The sequence below is a fragment of the Cynara cardunculus genome (genome assembly GCF_001531365.2).
Source record: "Cynara cardunculus var. scolymus isolate 2C chromosome LG 8, CcrdV1, whole genome shotgun sequence".
Lineage (NCBI taxonomy): Eukaryota > Viridiplantae > Streptophyta > Magnoliopsida > Asterales > Asteraceae > Cynara > Cynara cardunculus.
Genome location: NC_037535.1, coordinates 21,686,432 through 21,706,078, shown reverse-complemented (window position 1 = coordinate 21,706,078; position 19,647 = coordinate 21,686,432). Strand labels below are relative to the sequence as shown.

General features: G+C 31.6%; 1 protein-coding gene across 1 annotated transcript; it reads left to right on the top strand.

Annotated features, from left to right (window-relative positions):
- Positions 1-5,402: 5,402 nt before the first annotated feature.
- LOC112516557 (long chain acyl-CoA synthetase 2) lies at positions 5,403-12,844 on the top strand. Its single transcript, XM_025123669.1, has 19 exons — positions 5,403-5,554; positions 7,317-7,380; positions 7,471-7,560; positions 7,735-7,791; positions 8,148-8,196; positions 8,276-8,352; positions 8,479-8,518; positions 8,603-8,697; positions 8,774-8,938; positions 9,842-9,952; positions 10,046-10,133; positions 10,215-10,281; positions 10,357-10,432; positions 10,505-10,622; positions 10,725-10,970; positions 11,337-11,476; positions 12,160-12,342; positions 12,416-12,535; positions 12,664-12,844. Exons 1-19 carry the CDS (start codon positions 5,409-5,411, stop codon positions 12,709-12,711), a joined length of 1,980 nt encoding a protein of 659 aa, XP_024979437.1. The 5' UTR covers positions 5,403-5,408; the 3' UTR covers positions 12,712-12,844.
- Positions 12,845-19,647: the final 6,803 nt, after the last annotated feature.

The window sequence follows — 19,647 nt, the reverse complement described above, 5'->3', positions numbered from 1 at the left end:
TAATAAATTAATAAACAATTGAAACACTAAAATAATATAATTATGTTTTTGGATGCATGTTATTCTTGATTCTATGTAATATTTTATTAATCAATAACATTCCTATTAATGATATTTCATAAAATAAACTACTTCAGACAATATTACATAGAGCTCGGTTCATATGACACTAAAGATTTTTTGTGAGACCTGTAAGATCAATTTATGTTCATTGATCAACTTTATAAGTTAATAATCTAATGGTCTAACGTTGTACGGTGACAATTTTGTGATTATTGAGAAGTATTGTGACAATTTTATGATTATTCATGTTCAGATTGTAGATTTAATCCAAGGTTTGAGAATTGGTCTTACGGGTTTCACATGATCCCAAATCATATTATATATATATATATATATATATATATATATATATAGGATCAAAGAAAAACAGTCAATTCACATCTGATTTTACATACGATTACGAAACACAGTCAATGTAAGAGTGAGAAGGTGACCTGGTCCGCGACCTCAGGTCACGGTCAAAGTCACGCAATTCACATGTGATTTTGCACATGATTTTAGTGTGAAATCACATGTGATTCGACCGTTTTCATGTTCTCTTATTTGATTACTATTATCGTATGAACCTGACTTTCTCTTTATCTAAATATATAATGTTTAAAAGTTGTAAAGCCTGTTTCTATAGGACCGAATGAATTCCCGATCAGAAAAAAAGGGGGGTCCTTTTCTGGAAAAGATTGGATTCGAAATTGTTGAAAGAATATTACTTATTAAAATATCATATAATAAATGTTCCAGCAAATAAAACATTAAAAAGACTGACAACAATATTAGTTGCTTATAAATAGTATGATTGATTAGCATTCATTAATATTACTGGTTTCTTGTTACCTCCTAAATGCATTTGCCTTTTATGGTCCCACAAGTTTACTTTCATGCCCATAAATTGACTAATGTTGTAATACTAAAATAACATACTCAACATCAACCAAAGACACAAACAATTGAACATATACCTAAACAAAATTGAAATTTGAAACTTAAGCATGTATGAACATCGAGATTGTATAATGTTACTGGAATATTAAAACCTAAACAACTGAACTGATAAAGCATCAAACTTGACGTTATGATCAGATGACATAAAGGTAACTGTAAGCTTAGTTTTGTTCCTCTGTTGGTTTCTGCTTAACGATTCATGAGATACATACTACTATTAGCTATAAGTTTAGTCCAATTTATTTCCACCTATTATGATCTCCAGGTTTTCACTATTATCGGATAGAAAAGAGGATGATAATGTGGCTGAACAATATATAGTTAACAACATAATTGGATTATGAACTATTTTGGCAATGTTTAAATATCCTGATGATTTTTTCTTTGTCTGTGTTGTTCTAAAAGCATCCATCCATATTTCAGTACTTTTTAACAGTGGAATCCATAAACTCGATTTATATTGCACATGGCATGATATATTATCTTGTTCCCATGCTTCCTAGCACACATGTTGTTTCCATTTCCCAAAATTTTGCAGAACCCCCCCCCCCCCCCCCCCCCAAATAAACACAACGAAAACAAAGTCTTCTAGATATGTTAATGTAACATATGATTCTAGTACCTTGAACATCCAACCCATTCAATTAGTATGTTAATCTCTTAGCTTTAATCAAATACATATACACAAACCTGTCTCTTTTAACATTACAGTTTAACAATCCAGAGATATCATATACTTTGTACAGACACAAAGACACATTGAGTTCTTTTCAGTATCACATACATTTATTTCTCTGTACTACTTGCAAGTAAAAGCAGCAACACGAGTGACAGTCAACCCATGTAAGCCATTTATAAGCATCTCCTGGTCCTTAACCTCTAATTTGGATTATTCTTTTCATATCCTTACCGTACTAATATACAATATGATTTTTTGACCTTGAACATCCAAATATCTTTCAATACTTCATCAAAAGGACATGTGTTTTTCAATTCGTCTGTTGTGGCAATGACGACCTTTCGTCTATTAAGCTAGACAGAGAACCTTCAAAACTAATAATTACAAACATACAAATCAAACCCAACTTGAAGAATGTACAATGTAAATTAATGTCAAAAAGTCATGTTGTAGCTATTGTAGCATCTTTAGAGTCAAATTGGGTGAATAGTCATCCTAGCATGACAAATCTTCGTCAATATTCATGCATAAACGTGTTTTCATTATTGTTTTATGTACCTTTTCATTCTCTTTTTCATTCATCAATTTGAAGCAAACAACCTTTAATTACATCTTTTAACTAATCATGATATGATGGTTAATGTTTTAGATATGACAAATTTTGGCGAATCTTTACAATCAAAAAAGCCTAGAGTTAACTGGGAAAAAAAATGTGATGAAAACATTTATTGAGTCTTGTTTACATGAGATCTCCGTAAATGAACAGTTTATTGGAAGAATGTAGCAGAAGTGCTACAAAAGAATCATAATTTTGTTGTTGAACAATGACAAATGAAAAATCATTATGATTACCTCAAAGAAAAGTATGGAGCATGCGCAAAGTTAAGAAACAAGAAGGGTAATATTTATGATGCATCTACAAACATGTTTAATCTGTCAGAAGAGGAATGACAGATAGAAATGAAGGTCACATTTTATCTTTTTTATTAAGATTGTTTTTCTTAAATTCTTCTTTTATATATACTTATAAATCTTCTATAAACAACAAAACAAATTTGTTGAGAAGTTGCATTATATACATCTTCCCTTTCCTCAACTTTGTATTCAATTGTTTGATGGTGTGGCTTCCACTGGTGTTAGAACTTGGGGACCAAATTCTACTGTTCCAAACCCTTCTATACGTTTTGATGTACTAAAATTTTACACATCAAAGTAAATTATAGTGTTGACTCCTATAGGTAAGCACTTACTGGGTAAGTATTTGGGTAAACAACCCTATAAAAGTTTATTTTTCCATTTTATCCTTAATTACGACCTAGAGAAAATTCATCCTTCTATAATTACGATAAAATCATCTTTTTTATTAATTAAAAAAATATAATAATTTCATATTTATAAAACTGTATGTATTTTTAATTATAAATATTTATTTTAAAACCTAGGGAATAGTTAATAAGTAAAAAAGGTAATTTGACTTTTTTTAGCGAACGGAAAACTAATTAAAGAGTATTCGGAGTAAGAAAAAATAGTTAATGTTGATTTGACTTTGACCATTTTTACTTATAATTATACATCAATAGGCAATTTTTAACGTATTCTAAAAAAAAAACTAAAAGTAAAAATCTTGAAAGAAAATTTATATTATTGTCTAAGGGACTGTTTGACAACTGCTGAATGGTTTGATATAGAATGATTAAATAATAAAAATGATTAAAAGACTCTCATGATATAGTACAAAATAAAATATAATTGTTTATAATATAAGTGCGTTAAATGGTTAAGGGAGACACATGATACAAAATCATTTAGAGAGTTTTAGAACCATTAAAAGACAGATTTTTTTGCCAAACAAGATTTACGTCTTAACGATTCAGAGATTGCCTTTTAATAGAATTATTAAGAGGTAAACAAAAAATCCGTAATAGCTTCTTCATTTTAAAGATTACAATATGAATTATATCATTAAAATACTTAATACCTTTTATAAGATATTGTTTATCTCTCCTGTATATTTAATTTCAAAGATTTTTATTGATAAAAAAATGAAAAACAATTTCTATTTCATAGATGATTATTTTTAGAGAACTCTCTAAATTTGAAAATCCCCCCTCCCCTCTTTCTCCATTTTTGAGAAGGTTTTGGAAAATTTATTGAAGCAAAAATCCCCAAAATCTTTATTGTAGAGTATCTGGTCGAATTTTCTATAATTCATCTAAAATAGAGGACCAAAACCACAAGGGTGATGCCTGATTGGTTTGAGCTTAACTCCAAAGGTCAAAAGTACCAGGAGATCTCAAGTTCAAATCCGAGAATGAATGAAAATCCCCTTTGATGTTCAAATGCGGTGACTCCAGACTATTTGCAAAACAGGTGGTCGTTCTGAGATTAGTCGGCTCGCATAACAGGTTGGATATTCAGGTTAATCAAAAAAAAAATAGAGGACCAAAGTCAAAATTTGTACAAAATTGCATTCAACTTTAACAGATTCTCCGTTTTAAAGATTTCAACATTAATTATATTATTTAATTATTTATATTTTTATCATCTCAATATACTCTTTTATATTTTTATGTAAAATAATAATACCGCAATCTTATTGGTGTTTGAATATAATAACTATTTCATTTTCCTCACGTCAAGTTTTACGAAAAATAATTTAAACTTTGGAGTTTTTTTTTTTTTTTTAATTTCTCTATTTTAGAAAATAATATAGAGAAATTATTTATTTAATAAGAAAAATATTAGATGATTTTACTTATTTTAAAAAAAGAAAACAAAAATTAAAGTCTATATAGAAATTTAAAAAAAAAAAGGAAAAATAATAAATGTTTATTTAAAAATGCCATTTTTGAGACTTAAATGTTATATTCAATGAAGGTAATTCAACTACCCAAAGTAAATGAAGGACCGTAATGGACACACACAACTACTTTAATTTCTCATTTCTATAAATAAATATATTTATTTTATTACGATAAAAAAAATGCATTGATAAATCGGGCTGAAAAATATGTTACAATGATTTTGGATTAATTTGAAAATCTATTTTTTAGGTTTATAAAATATTTTTAATATATTAAATATGATTATAAAACTGTATTTATTAAAATAAAAATATTAAACTTATTTTATCTATCTTAAAATGCAAAAATTAACATCTGGATTTGAATTCACCGACAATTATTACAAAATATCGTGTCATCAATTTCACTCCATGTAACAATTTTCTTTTCTTACCAAATTTGTAACACCATTTTATATTTGCATAAAATCTTCATATTTCATATAACATGAAATACAAATTATTATTGTTTTACATATGTGGATTTTTGGGAAGCTGATTATGTACATGGATTTTGTATCTATGTTATTCAAGTCATGTAATTATATAAGCAAAAAGTTTGTAAGTACTTTGTATGTATCATATATGTACAGTTGAAACCTATATGTAATTTATTAATACATATTTTATTTTATTTATAATTATTTTTTAGGTCAAATGATTCAAGTTTGACTTATGTCAATTTAATTGTATACATAATTTAATAGTATTTTTTTTAATATTAATTAAATAATTATTATATTTATTTAGAAAGAGTCCATATAGAGGCTCATAAAAGCTCAGCTGTAGAATGCAGGTGAGCCACCACCTCCCTTCTTTAATTTCTTTCTTCCTCCCTCTTTATCAACCACCTCACTCTCATCGCATCTCTCAATCGGAAAGAAAATGTCGGTTTTCACCGTTAAAGTCGAGGATTCGAGGGCGGCTGCCGGAGAAACACCGTCAGCAGGGCCGGTTTACAGGTGCATTTACGCCAAAGATGGTCTTATGGAGTTGCCTCCCGGTTATGATTCTCCATGGGACTTTTTCAGGTTCTTTTATTAACTTCATTTGTTTCTTGCAATGCAAACAAATTAAAATACGATCCACCCAAATCAACTTTTTGTTAATGAACAGGTGGATCTTGAAAACTCGGTTTTAAAAGCACAGCTTAAAACCGAGTTTTCAAGATTACGAATCTGTATGTTGGTATATCGAATTGACGAAAAACATGAATTCTCGTGTCATTATGACTTGAAGTCAAACAAGTCAAAATGATATATATATATATATATATATATATATATATATATATATATGGTGTAGTTTACACTTAATATTGATGTAATAGTTTGTAAAATTTAGCATACTATAAATCCTTAAAATATATGTATATTAGACTATTGATCCTAAAATCCTGAATTTATATATTTTAAAAAGATTTTCTTAAATTAAAATTGAATAAAAAAAGGATTTTGCTAAGACAAAACTCAGAAGTAAGAGACTAATTAAGCTAAGAAGTGAGGGACAAGTAATTGAGTTCGCCACGAAAACAAAACACAACCTCCATTAAATAAATGAATTTTAGAAATAAAAAATTGATTACTAAATATTGGCAAAATTTATATCTATACTATATTATAAAACATTTGACAAAAGTTATTAACAACTATTTTTTATGCATGAAGTACTGTATATTGATGTATATTACTTAAAATTCAAGATTACAAGTAAATTATGCATAAATACAACTTATTAAAGCTTCATATTTGAATTCGTGTAACTAACTGTGGATAAACATAATCAAATAGATGATAAACATCTCATTTTAAAATATAAAAAATTTAAAATATAATTAAGATAATTATCGAGTTCTAACAAAATAATTAATTGTTATCTTTTGAAAAAAAAATTATATCATTAAACCAAATATAAATTACTTTGTTATTGAACCTAAATTAAATTATAATAAAAAAAATAAATTAAAAAATTACACGAAAAATAGAAATTTTAAATAGTTAATTTGGTACTAATGTCGATATATTTTTATCAAAATTTTATTATATTTTCAAAATTATATTTTATTCAAAAATAAAAACATCATCGTTTTTTCAAAATCACATAAGATCATACTATAACATCGACCTAGATAAATAATAAAATAAAATATTAAAATCAAAATATCGTTACATTACACAAGTATCCTTCTGATTATAATTAATATAAATCATTCAAGAACGATAGTATCGTAATTTGCAATTGCAAACTTTACCTTTTTTCTTCTTTTAAATCATTATATGGACTAGAGAAAGTCAATGCTGATATGTAATACGTGGTGCTTAATCATATATGATTAAGGGACCGTTTACTAAAACTTACTCGACAAGTGCTTATCAGTAAAATTTAATATTATTATTTATTTCTCGGTTAAGATTTTGGTCCACCAAAACGATATTATATGCAACAATTTATCTAAGAAACACTTACCGTGGTAATAATCGTTGCTCTCACTTATCCAGGTAAGACTTTTGGTCATTTTCTTGCTCTTACCGGATAAAATTCTTGGCCCTTGCTACATTTAACGTGGCGAGGTAATGTGACTTGGTAAAATCTTACTCGGATAAGTGTTTGGTAAGGGCTAAGTCGGAAATCATAGATGATATTGAAACTTGTTGTTGATCATTTTATTTATCAAACGATATTGATTCGGTGTTTGGCAACGATCGGATTAGTCTGCTTTCGTTCATCAGCGACTTGTTAGAAGGATTGTTTTGAACACCCTTTTGATTCAAACCTTTTGGTTATTGGTGACAGCGAATCTGTTAAAAGAAACCCAAAGAACCCTGCACTTGGTCGTCGTCAAATCATCGATGGAAAGGTATATTTTGTCATTTTTTGTGTGTGTGTGTGTGTATGTTTATGAATATGGCCTCCCTGGAAGATGATGTTTTGATTCAATTTCTTACAGGCTGGTGGTTATTCATGGATGTCATATCAAGATGCCTTCAATTCTGCCATACACATTGCTTCCGCCATCCGAACACGATCTGTTAATCCTGTATGTCCCCTACCTTTTGATTATTCAACTCCATTCATATACATAAGTTTTCTGATCGCATATACGATCTGTTAATCCTGTGTTAATTCGATTCTTAGTTGATGAGAATTTCACTCCGTTTAAAAAGCCGATTGTTTGGTATGCTCAAATTCAATTTCTCAATTTTAAATTCAGGGAGATCGGTGCGGCATATATGGATCTAACTGTCCTGAATGGATAATTTCAATGGAGGTATGATCATATCTACATTTATATGAAGGGACATTTCAACGTTTACAGAGAGAGATACATGTTAAGCACAAAACTAGGCTAAATCTGAACAATTAACAAACTGAACCTAAACAATTTCGATCATAGCTTTAACGGGTCAATGAATACCCTAGACACATGTAAAATCGGTGTTGAAAATCTCACATTTAACATTCTAAGGGACAACCCTGTTTATATGTTTCGTCTCTAGCTGGAAATCTCCCAATTGATATCAGAAAGCCAGAGTTAGCAATAGGTATCAGAGGGATATTTCTTCTTAATTTTGGTGTATATGATTTGAAGCTAAAGACAATCTTGCTTGGTTCATCATTTCTCAGGCTTGTAACAGCAATGGCATTACCTATGTGCCTCTATATGATACACTTGGTACACCATCCATCTCTTTTGATTTGTAAAACTTGAGTCCATTTCATCTGTATCAACCTAAACATCATCCTTGCCACAGGTGCTAATGCAGTTGAGTACATCATCAACCATGCAGAAATTTCTTTAGTTTTTGTTCAAGAGAGCAAGTTACCTGCTGTATGTTACACTCTTTATCTTGTTTAACCAAATTCTTCGATTTCATTACGTGTGCATATGGGCTTTTCTATATGGAACAGCCTCCTTTTCATCATCTTGTTGATGGATTATGGATTACTGTTGCAGATATTATCATGTGTTCCAAATTGTTCGTCGAATCTAAAAAGTAAGACACCCCCCCTGAACAAATCAATTCTTCAAGTTGAAGTGTATCTTCAAGTTACTAAGGTCTGTGTCTTTCTTTGTGAAGCTATTGTCAGCTTTGGGAAGTTATCTGAATCACAAAAGAAGGAAGCCATGGAACTAGGTGTTGATTGCTTCTCTTGGGAAGAATTTGCTTCCATGGTAAGTATTGTTTGCTAGAATTCTGAATTTGCAGCAATCATTCCATTGCTTATCCAATCTTGCTCATCATTTTCAGGGAAGTTTGGAAGATGAACTGCCTGCAAAACATAAGACTGACATTTGCACCATAATGTATACAAGTGGAACAACCGGAGAACCAAAGGGTGTCATACTAAGCAACGGTGCTTTCATGTCTGAAGTCTTGTCGATGCATCAACTACTCGTAGAAACAGATAAACCGGTAGAGATCCAAATCAAATTGTTCCATGTTAACGGAATTGATCATTTCAATTCCCTTATGCAGTTCCTATCTTTTTGCTTCAGGGGTGTTGGTAATTGCTTATTTGGAACAACTTATACTTTTCTATAAAAGTTCTTATCAACTTATTATAAGTTAGAATGATTTAACTTTTTCAAAAACTTATTACCGGTTTGACACCGGTATAAAAGTTGTTTATCCGAACACTTAAAAGTGTTTATTACCGGTGTCACACCGAAATAAGTCAATAAGTTGTTTTTATAAGCAATCTCAAACACCCCCTTCATATTCATAATTGTTTTTTTGAGTAAATTACGGATTTAGTCCCTGTGGTTTGGTGGTTTTTACGAAAATGTTCCCTGAACTTCATTTATTACAGATTAGGAGTCGTCATATGTCGTTAACGGAGGAACTAGATGGCCATTAGGGGGATGGACCAATTCATTCCAAAACGAAATATGTCGAGTCATAATCTGTAATAAATGAAGTTGAGGGACTATTTTCATATTAACCACGAAATTACAGGGACCAAGTCTGTAATTTACTCTTGTTTTTTTAATAGACATGGTCTTTTTTGTGATCATAACGTTCCTTGAAAAGCTAAAAATATATGAATAAAGTTGTCTGTGTGGATTAATCTGTCTCTATAAATTGAGAAAATCTTTGTTTGGGAGGGTTTTTGATAGATAGAAAGAAGACGTTTTTTAGGAAAAACTTGGCTTTCTTCATAAAGCTCCCAAAAAGCTTACCGAATAAGTCACTTTCTATATCATTAAACGACTACCAAATAGTCATGTATAGCCGACCAAATAAGTCGTGAGTCCTGTTAAGCTCGTTAGGCTGCTAACATAAGGGTATATATAACCAAAGTTCTCTTTGTTGCAGGGCACAGAAGATGATTCTTACTTCTCTTTTCTTCCATTAGCACATATATTCGATCAGATAATTGAAACATATTGCATCTACAGAGGTTCCTCCATAGGATTTTGGCAAGGAGTAAGATACATAGTTATTCATATGTTGTGCTTCTTTAATCTATTTGTTCACCAATCTAAAAGGGTTCCAACTTTTTATCCATCACACTTGCAGGATATCAGATATCTGATTGAGGACCTTCTTGTGTTGAAGCCAACCATATTTTGTGGTGTTCCAAGAGTGTATGACCGTATTTATACCGGTACGAAACCATTTCTGCAAAATGCAGGATTCAAGATTTTGCACAATGATCTGAATCTTATCTTTTGTGGTTGCTGTGTAGGCATAATGGCCAAAATTTCGAGTGGAGGTGCTGTAAGGAAGGCGTTATTCGACTATGCATACTACTAGTATGTCCTATGTCATGATTTGTGAATTGACCTCGGTTCTCCGTGTGTTAAAACTAATACAAAACTGTTTAACAGCAAATTAAGGAATCTTGAAAAGGGAATACAGCAAGACAAATCAGCCCCTCTTTTGGACAAATTGGTCTTTGATAAGGTTAGATTCTAGTTCTTTTATAACTAAAGTCTTGTGGGCATTTGTTTATATTTACATGACTTGTGATTCCAGATCAAACAAGGGTTCGGAGGAAGGGTTCGCCTTATGTTATCTGGAGCGGCACCTTTGCCAAAGCACGTAGAGGAGTTTTTGAGAGTTACATGTTGTACTGTCCTCTCGCAAGGATATGGTAACGATGGATGTTCTGGAATGTTATTTGTTGCATTTTTCATTGGATGGAGGGATAATTACACAGCTCTTAATGGCATTTTTCATAATCGTTAAATGGCAGGTCTTACTGAGAGTTGTGGTGGATGTTTCACGTCCATAGCGAATGTGTACTCTATGATCGGAACTGTTGGTGTCCCTATGACAACCATTGAGGCAAGGCTGGAGTCGGTGCCAGAGATGGGATATGATGCACTCGGCAGTGTTCCACGTGGCGAGATTTGTCTGAGGGGAACCACATTATTTTCTGGGTATCATAAGCGAGAGGATCTTTCTAACGCTGTACTTGTGGATGGCTGGTTCCATACAGGTACAAGGCTTTGTTAACTTATGGTTTTGTTGCTTATTAGTAGATTGCATAGCTGCTAATTCCTGCCACAGTTGTACTCAAGAAAGTTCAAATGGGGCACTAACCAAAATCAAACTAAACCCGGTATGTCCCACCTGAAGGGGGTTATGGGAGTAAATATACGTAGATTTGACATCTGGCCCAAAAAGTAGAGCGGTTTTTTCCGTGAAAATGGGGCACTCTTTTAGTCTAAGTAAGTTTAATATGGTTTTGAAACCACCTCTAGTAAAATGTTACTATGATTCTGGAATTTTTTCCCTTTATGTATCCTTTTACGGACAGTTTTAAAGATTAGAAGGTACAAAAATTTAATGACACGTATTGCAGGTGACATCGGGGAATGGCAGCCCGATGGAGCAATGAAGATCATTGACAGGAAAAAGAACATATTCAAGTTATCCCAAGGAGAATATGTCGCAGTTGAAAACATTGAAAGCACCTATGCACGGTGCCCATTGGTGACCTCGGTATGCAAATATTTTACGCTCCAGAATGTTATTTAGATGCGTGAACCGGATACTCGTTCTGTTAGAGTTCCATATTGGCTAGACTTGAACAATTTCTCTTCCATATGCATTGGAACCTCCCTCTCCCTTGAAGGGCTCTTTTGGAATGATGTTTCACATATTCTCACTTGGTATCAGAGTCAGTTTCACAACTTTAGGATTCGACACTTCAGGATTCGAGCTGTACTTGTCTTGTTCCCTCACCCGTCTAGCCTCCTCTCAACACTTGGGCATAATCTGTACCTGTCTAGCCTTAGTTGGAGGGGATGTGTTAGAGCCCCACGTTCTCACCTGAATGACTCTTTTGGATAGTAATATTGTGTGTTTTCAAATATTCTTACATGTAATCAAAGTCAGGTTTACCACTTTAGGGACTCTAAACTTCGGAGCAATCTGTACTCGTCTTGCCCCCTCATCCGCTTAGCCCTCTCTCAACACTGGGATAATCTGTGTCCGTCTAGCATCTATTGGAGGGGGCATGTTAGAGTCCTAGTCAGCTAGACTTGGACCACTTCTCCTTAATAAAGGGTTCTTTTGGAGATTAATCTACTAATGGGGTTCCATGTATTTTTACTCAACTGATCAACAGAAAATCTGTGCACCAAAAATAGCAAACTCTGTAATAATTTCTTCTGATTTCACAGATCTGGGTGTATGGCAATAGTTTCGAATCTTTCCTTGTTGCGGTTGTGGTGCCCGATATAACGGTGATTGAAGAATGGGCAGTGAAGAACAATGAATCAGGAGACTATGAATCATTGTGCAAGAACTCAAATGCTAGAAAATATGTTCTAGATGAGCTTAATTCTGAAGCTCAAAAAAACAAAGTATGGTAACTCAAAACTCTTCCATCTTTACATCGTTTTAGTTTCTCGTCTGATGTGAATAAACCCGGCACAGCTTCGCGGTTTCGAGACGCTGAAAGCCGTTCATCTGGAGCCAGTTCCATTTGATTTTGAAAGGGATTTGATAACTCCAACCTTTAAACTCAAAAGGCAGCAGCTGCTAAAATACTATAAGGTACTGCTACTTCATTTAGTCTATATTTGCTCTTTTTGTTTCTCCTTTTATACATGGTATATTCATGTATGATGTACGCAGACCTTATCTCTATCTATAACTGTCGGTCTTTGGCACATCATCTGCAGAATTGTGTCGATCAACTGTATAATGAAGCAAAAACAACGAAGAAATGAAGATCGGATTTGTTGTGTAAAGTAAATTCATAGTTTAGTACTGGATCGGATGTGTCACGTTCCACAAATCGCAATATTTATTCAAAGAGTGCAATCTATGGTTTGTAATATCGGATTATTGAACCCGTGCCGTATGGAATCTTATACGTATTCTTGATTAAGATCGACTGCTTTGGTTTCACTTAGACCGATCCAGGAATTTGAATTTGAAGGAAAATAAATATGAAATAAAAACAAATAATTATAAGATGGGTTTTGTGCCCATTTCAAACCAAAAAACAAAGTCCGTGTCCAAACTCGATTGTGTAATCCTACGTGAGAGCTTCGTTTTGATATATCATGTGCCTAAAAACGAAAGATAGGTGAAAGAGATTCTGGTATTCAAAGTGTAACAATAAAAGCGAACGTAAGTCTTGTATGGATAAATTTGTCTGTCCAGATAAATGAGTGTTGTTTACTTTTTTTATCTGAACCAACAGTCTAAATAACATAAATGACCGATTTACCCCTAATATTAATTATTTAAACATCAAAACAAAAATTCATAAAGAGGCCGAAGATGGGTGTCTCATATGGGAAGGAGGCAGTGCTTTAAATAGGGGGTAGAGGTGTCATTTTTGTGGCTGAATGGGGACAACACATCATTTCTATCTGGGCGATTAAGCCATGTTCTGTGCGAATAAGCCGTAAGTAAACAATCCAAATGAGATGTGCAAATAAGCCAGATAGACCAATAAACCTAATTAAGCAGCAAGTAAACAACCTCATAGTCTCGAATTGAAAATGCATGGTGGGTCGTATTTCTATTGTAGTTGATTTAGTCTTGGAACATAATTATTATATCCATCACCTTATAAAGAAGAAACATTACGCTTATATATACACTTAGATCTTTGAAAACGACATTTCAGATCTCTTAAATAGACAACGTTAATATGATTAACCGATATACAATGTTAATAAAAATACATTTCACCCTTTCAACTACATATACCTCTCCATACCTTTTATCTGACTTCGGGGTCGTTTATCAAACACTTACCCGGTAAGTGCTTACCGGTAAAATTTAACATTATTATATACTTACCGGGTAAGATTTTAGTTCACCAAAAAAACATGGTATACCACAATTTACCTGGTAAGCGCTTACCGTGGTAAGAGTCATCGCCCTCACTTACCGGGTAAGACTCTTGGTCCTTGTCTCGCTCTTATCGAGTAAGATTCTTAGTCCTTACTATATTTATTCGGTGAGGTAATATTATTTGGTAAGCGCTTACCCTGGTAAACGTTTGATAAACGACCCCTTCACCTTAAATAGCGTCTATTATTTCGTGAGTAACAATTCTCTTCAAATATGTTATGTTTAACGTCAATCCAACGACATCTTGGAATGAGCAACAATTCTCTTCAATTTGCTAGTTTTTTTTGGTATATTCTCATGACTTTTATATTCAATATAATAATTAATATAAATATATTTATTTAATTAATATTCCTTTTAAAATATATAATAATTATATACGGAAAATAAAACAAATAAATTCACATACCCTCCTTACCTTTAATAATATTTAAACTTTTAACCTCTTAGGAAGCAAAATGCTTAAAAATAGCAAAATTGCATGTTTTCTCTTAAAAATGAAGTGGAGGACCATGGGAGGGTATGATTGCCTTCATTCATTTGAGACTCCAACCTCATACATACTTTTCAAAATTACCATCAATCATTAAAATTTTAAAAATATCTTATCGATTATATCATTTCACTTTTATCTTTCGTTGTTACAAAACCACTGTATTTTATGATATTATTGCAATCAGATCTTTTGAAATCATGTGAAATATTTAATTATCCTTATAAAAAAATTAAATTTAATATTTGTGGGGTTTCATAAATATTTGGGACGGGTCTTTAATCCCGTTTCGTTTAGAGGATTAGATTGAATTTGGAGTTGAATTTCATTTAAGTCTCGTATTTGGTTTGAAGGATTTTTTAAAATTTGAAACCCACAAAGGATTTTAGACTTTACAGGTTTTGTTGTTACAGAAACACCATTTTTTTAGTTCATAGAAATCCTTGCAAGCTCAATAGTTCACCGGGATTATCACCACTAAGTGCGATGTTGATAATTGTTATGCATATTTGCTTCATTGTATCTTGGGAAGCAATTCAGTATAAATCCGAAGCACTTTGTTCTACTGAATGGTGAGGACAAAATTGCTTTAAAGGCCAAATGGTGGTGCCTGATTGGTTTGAGTTTAGCTCCAAAGGTCAAAAGTACCAGGAGGTCTCAGGTTCAAATCCAATGAGGAATAAAAATCTTCTTGTGGCCACGGAGGTTCAAATGCAGTGACTCCGGGCTATCTGCAAAGCAAGTGGTTGCCTTGGGATTAGTCGGCTGCCATAGCGGGTTGGATATCGAGGTTAATAAAAAAAATTGCTTTAAAGATAAAACGAATTCGTCTTGAAGCAATAAGTTGTGGTTTTCATTTATCATTTTATGCCTTCAAATTAGAACCCTCAAAACCAATAATGAGAGCATCTTCAGTAGATTTTCTATAATTTTTCTAAAACAGAGAACCAAAACATAATTTTCTAAAGAGAATTACATTTATCTTCAACAGATTCTCTATTTTAAAGATTTTAACATAAATTATATTATAAAAATATTCCCTAATTTATCATTCAATACACTTTTTATAAAAAAAATAATAACTCAATCTCATTGGTGGAATTAAATAAACTAATCATTTCTCTCTCTCACCTTCAACTTTTAGAGAATTCTCTATATTTAGAGTTTTCTCTATGATTCTCTATTTTAAAGAACAAGATAGCAAAACTGTTGGAGCATTTTAGAAAACAAAAACTCATTTTTTTTTCTATTTTAAAAATACTGTTGAAGATGTTTTGAACAATAATTATAACTATAACATTATTAACGATAACAAAATTCCTTTATCAGATTCGACCCACGTAATGACACAAGCAAACAAGTGATTTTAGCATGAGCAAAATGCAGTGGAGGCTCCGACCCTTGGGGGGTATTTATGTAATTTGTCGTGACTTTCATTCGTTAGAGAAAAGGGAGACATATATGCTAAAAGCTCACATACTTTTCAAAATTACCATCAGTTATATACATTTCTCGACATTCCGATTCTCAAAATATCTCATAAAGCAACTCAAACGTCGGTATATCTTGGGTTTTATAATTCACTGTTATAAAACCACAATATTTGACATATTTTAAATCATAATTACAATTAAATCTTATTAAATCTCGTAAATTATGAACCATCCTTATGAAATTTTAAATCCAAACGCGTGATCAAAATCCAATTCCAGATCCCACTAAGGGACTGTCCTAAAAGAGCTGAACGGGAATTATAAGGGTTATAGCTTATTCGGTCAACTATAAAAAGTTATTCGGTTAACGGCTTATTCACTGAGCCTATGTCTTAATCAGTCAGCTAGAAACCGTCGTTACTTTATACTCACCCATTTAATTCCCCAACTGCCTTGTAATAAAGAAAAACCCCACTTTTTAAATAGAAAAGGACACTCCTCCCTAACGATCTTCTTCCTGCCGAATCGCTCAAGTTGGATGCAACGATGATGAAAGATGAAGCAGCAGTTGCAACATTTCATTGAAATTGAAGAAAAGATTTTGAGGTAAAAACAAGAACTTCCCTCTCAATTATTTTTGTCTGATTGTTTTTTTTTACTATGGATTAAGTGCATGAAGTAGCAATCTATTTTCATTATTTTTTTATTATAACATTGTACTTTCATTTTTACTTATTACAACAATGTACTTTTAAATTATTTTTTATCGTACTTTGAAAAATCTCTCTATTATAGCAATATGTAACATGTTACATTTTAAACTGGTTAACCCTTACTTTTGTTTGCTTTATTGGCTTAAATGAGGTGATATAAATGACACATCATTTTGATGACAATGACTAAAACAAAAAAACAAAAAAAAACTTTTCCAATTTATTTTTAATGATTTTTTACATTCCATTGCTACGGTTATAAAGAACGTTTCAATTTTTTACTTTTTCTTATTAAATTGCATGTAAATTAATTATTTTAAAGTAAAATATTTCTTAAATAACAATGATATATTATTTTCAAAATAACTATAATTTTTTTTAAACAAGTATAATATTTTCTTTAAAAGATAAATATTTTTTTGGTAAAACACGTGACAATTCTTATTTTTAGTACATATTTTAGAAAAATATTAACGAGAGCAATTGTGTTATCTTAGCTTTCTTAATATTGTTATATTAATGAATAATTTAGAAAAATACTAATTTAATTAATATATTTATTAAATAATATTTAAAACAATTATTTTTCAAAGTATACTGTTATAATAATAAATGTCACATCAATAAAATTTTACACGCGAACATCCCATTAAGACAATGAGATGACATTGAAACCTGGTAAAATTTGACATGTCATCTTAATTCAAATAAAAAAGTTATCCATTGCTATAATCTTAATTGGGAGAGACTAAATTGTTAATAAAAATTTAAGATTAGAAACAAATACTAAATTGTTTGATTAAATGTACATGTCTAAATAATAAAATATTAAAACTAAAAGTACAATGTATAATAGGAAACGGTGATTCTATAATAAAATAATTTTGAAAGTGCAATATTGTACTAAAAAATGTCGCATCAACAGTATAATACATGTGGACGGCTTACATGGATAGTGAGGTGTCGTGGAAACCTGGTGTAATGGGTAAATTTAAATCAAAAGGTTACTTAATGTTATAATAGATAAATTTTTCAAAGTATAATGTGGTAATAAAAAATAAACTGAAAGTACATTAATGTAATAAAAAAAACCGAAAGTAAAAATACTATAATAAGGAAATTTATAAAAATAAATTGTTATTTCGTGCATTTTTCTTTTTTACTATTATTGTTCACATGTAATCTATATTATATTATAAAACATTCGATAAAAACTTTTAAAATCATTTTATATGCATGAATTACTGTTTATTAATGCATATTACTTAAAATTAAATATTACAAGTAAATTGTTCGTAAGTAAAACTTAGTAAAGCTCCATGTTTGAATTTGTGTAACTAACTGTGGATATACATAATCAAATGAAAGATAAACTTCTTATTTTAAAATATAAAAAATCTATAATATAATGAGGATAATTATTGAGTTATAACAAAATAATTAATTATTATTTTTATAAAAAATTATATTATTAAACCAAATATAAATTACTTTGTTATTGAACCTAAATTAAGTTATAATAAAAAATTAAATTAAAAAATTACACAAACAATAATAAATTTTAAATAGTTAATTTGATTCCAATATCAATATATTTTTCTTAAATTTATATTTTATTCAAAAATAAAAATATTATCGTTTTTTCAAGATCATATAAGACCATATTATAATATCGACCGGGATAAAGAATAAAACAAAATATTTAAAAAAAATAAACAAAAAGACTAAAATACCCATAACTTAATAGAAAGAAAAAGTAACAAAAGTAGAGGAACCACTTTCGATGATTCGTGTAAACAACAGGGACCAAAAATGTAGCTTACAAGAAATTCAAAAAAAAGTGGGGTGGCATGGGTCGTGTATGCATTGTGCACCAGCAGGTGCGTAAAGATGGTAAGAGGCTGTTTGACAGTTGCTGAATGATTTAGTGCAGAAAAGTTAAGAGGTCAGAATGGTTAAGTGCTGAATGAAATAATGTTGTTTGGTAACTGTTCTCTGAATGACAATAAATTACCATTTTAACCCTCATCTAACAAAAACCCATTATTCGAATTCGATTCAACAAAAACACGTATTTCATATTAATCCAAACAAACATAACGATACTAATTCAAAACAAGATTTTTCATAATCCAAACCAACATAACATTATTTTTTTCATAAGCAATTACCAACCATATTTGTCTTCAATTGTTTTTGTGGGTCAAAATCCCTTGGGATAGCCAGTTCTTCTCCCTTTCAGCCTCCCATCTCCGTTTATCCCTCTCTCATCGTCGACGATCAATCTCATGTTGTGTGATCATTTCCTACTGAACCTTGAAATCAAATCGTCGACGACCTGGGGAAGGGGACGAAGGCGACGGGTTCAAGAGATTATCGTTTCTGACATCGGGAACGTGCAGCGGCGATGAGCGGTGGCGACGAGAGGCCACGACAACAGACGATCGTAGGGTGGGAGTGGCGATTTGCAGACCGACGACGAGAGGGTGGGGGGAGGGGCTGTGAAGACCGGCCACGAGAGGGAAGGAGACGATGACTATAGCTGGAGAAGATGGAGGCGATAACCGGCAAGACGACGACTTGGGTGAAGGAGACGATGACTGCAGCTGGTAAAGGGTGTGGAAGGGTAAAGTGGGAAGAATTGTAATCTGAATGGTTTAGTGGTACCCTAGATGCAAAATGGTTAAGAGGGGGATTGTAACCATTAAGAGGCATTTTTTTTGTCAAACAACCTCAACCTCTGACCGATTAAGAGGTTGGCTCTTTAATGTCACCATTAAAAGCCAAACAAACAGCCCCTAAGAGTCGGGTCAGGGGCAGTCACGTCACGTCGTTGTCACATCGGTCTTAACAAATTTTCTTACAAATAAGTCCATGTATGTACCGTTTAATGCTAAAGGCTAATTTGGTGGTTAAAATATAAAAGAAACAAAATATTGGGTTATTTTTGTAAATTTGGTATTTTGTTGGGTTATTTCTGTCATAAAGCCCCTCTATGAGATATATGTTTGGGCAGTGCTAATGGCACCCCCTTAATAGGGGGTGTTGATTGCTTGGGAACTTGTGCCTTTTAAAACATCAAATCCATTCCATAATATATCATATTTAATAATTATTATTATTATTTAATACATATATATGCTAATTAAGTTATAT

Excerpts from the sequence above, each read along its gene's own strand:
- LOC112516557 (XM_025123669.1), top strand. The coding sequence starts at position 5,409 with ATGTCGGTTTTCACCGTTAAAGTCGAGGATTCGAGGGCGGCTGCCGGA. Across the intron at positions 10,971-11,336 it reads GGATGGCTGGTTCCATACAG|GTGACATCGGGGAATGGCAG; the intron begins GTACAAGGCTTT and ends CACGTATTGCAG. Across the intron at positions 12,343-12,415 it reads CTGAAGCTCAAAAAAACAAA|CTTCGCGGTTTCGAGACGCT; the intron begins GTATGGTAACTC and ends AACCCGGCACAG.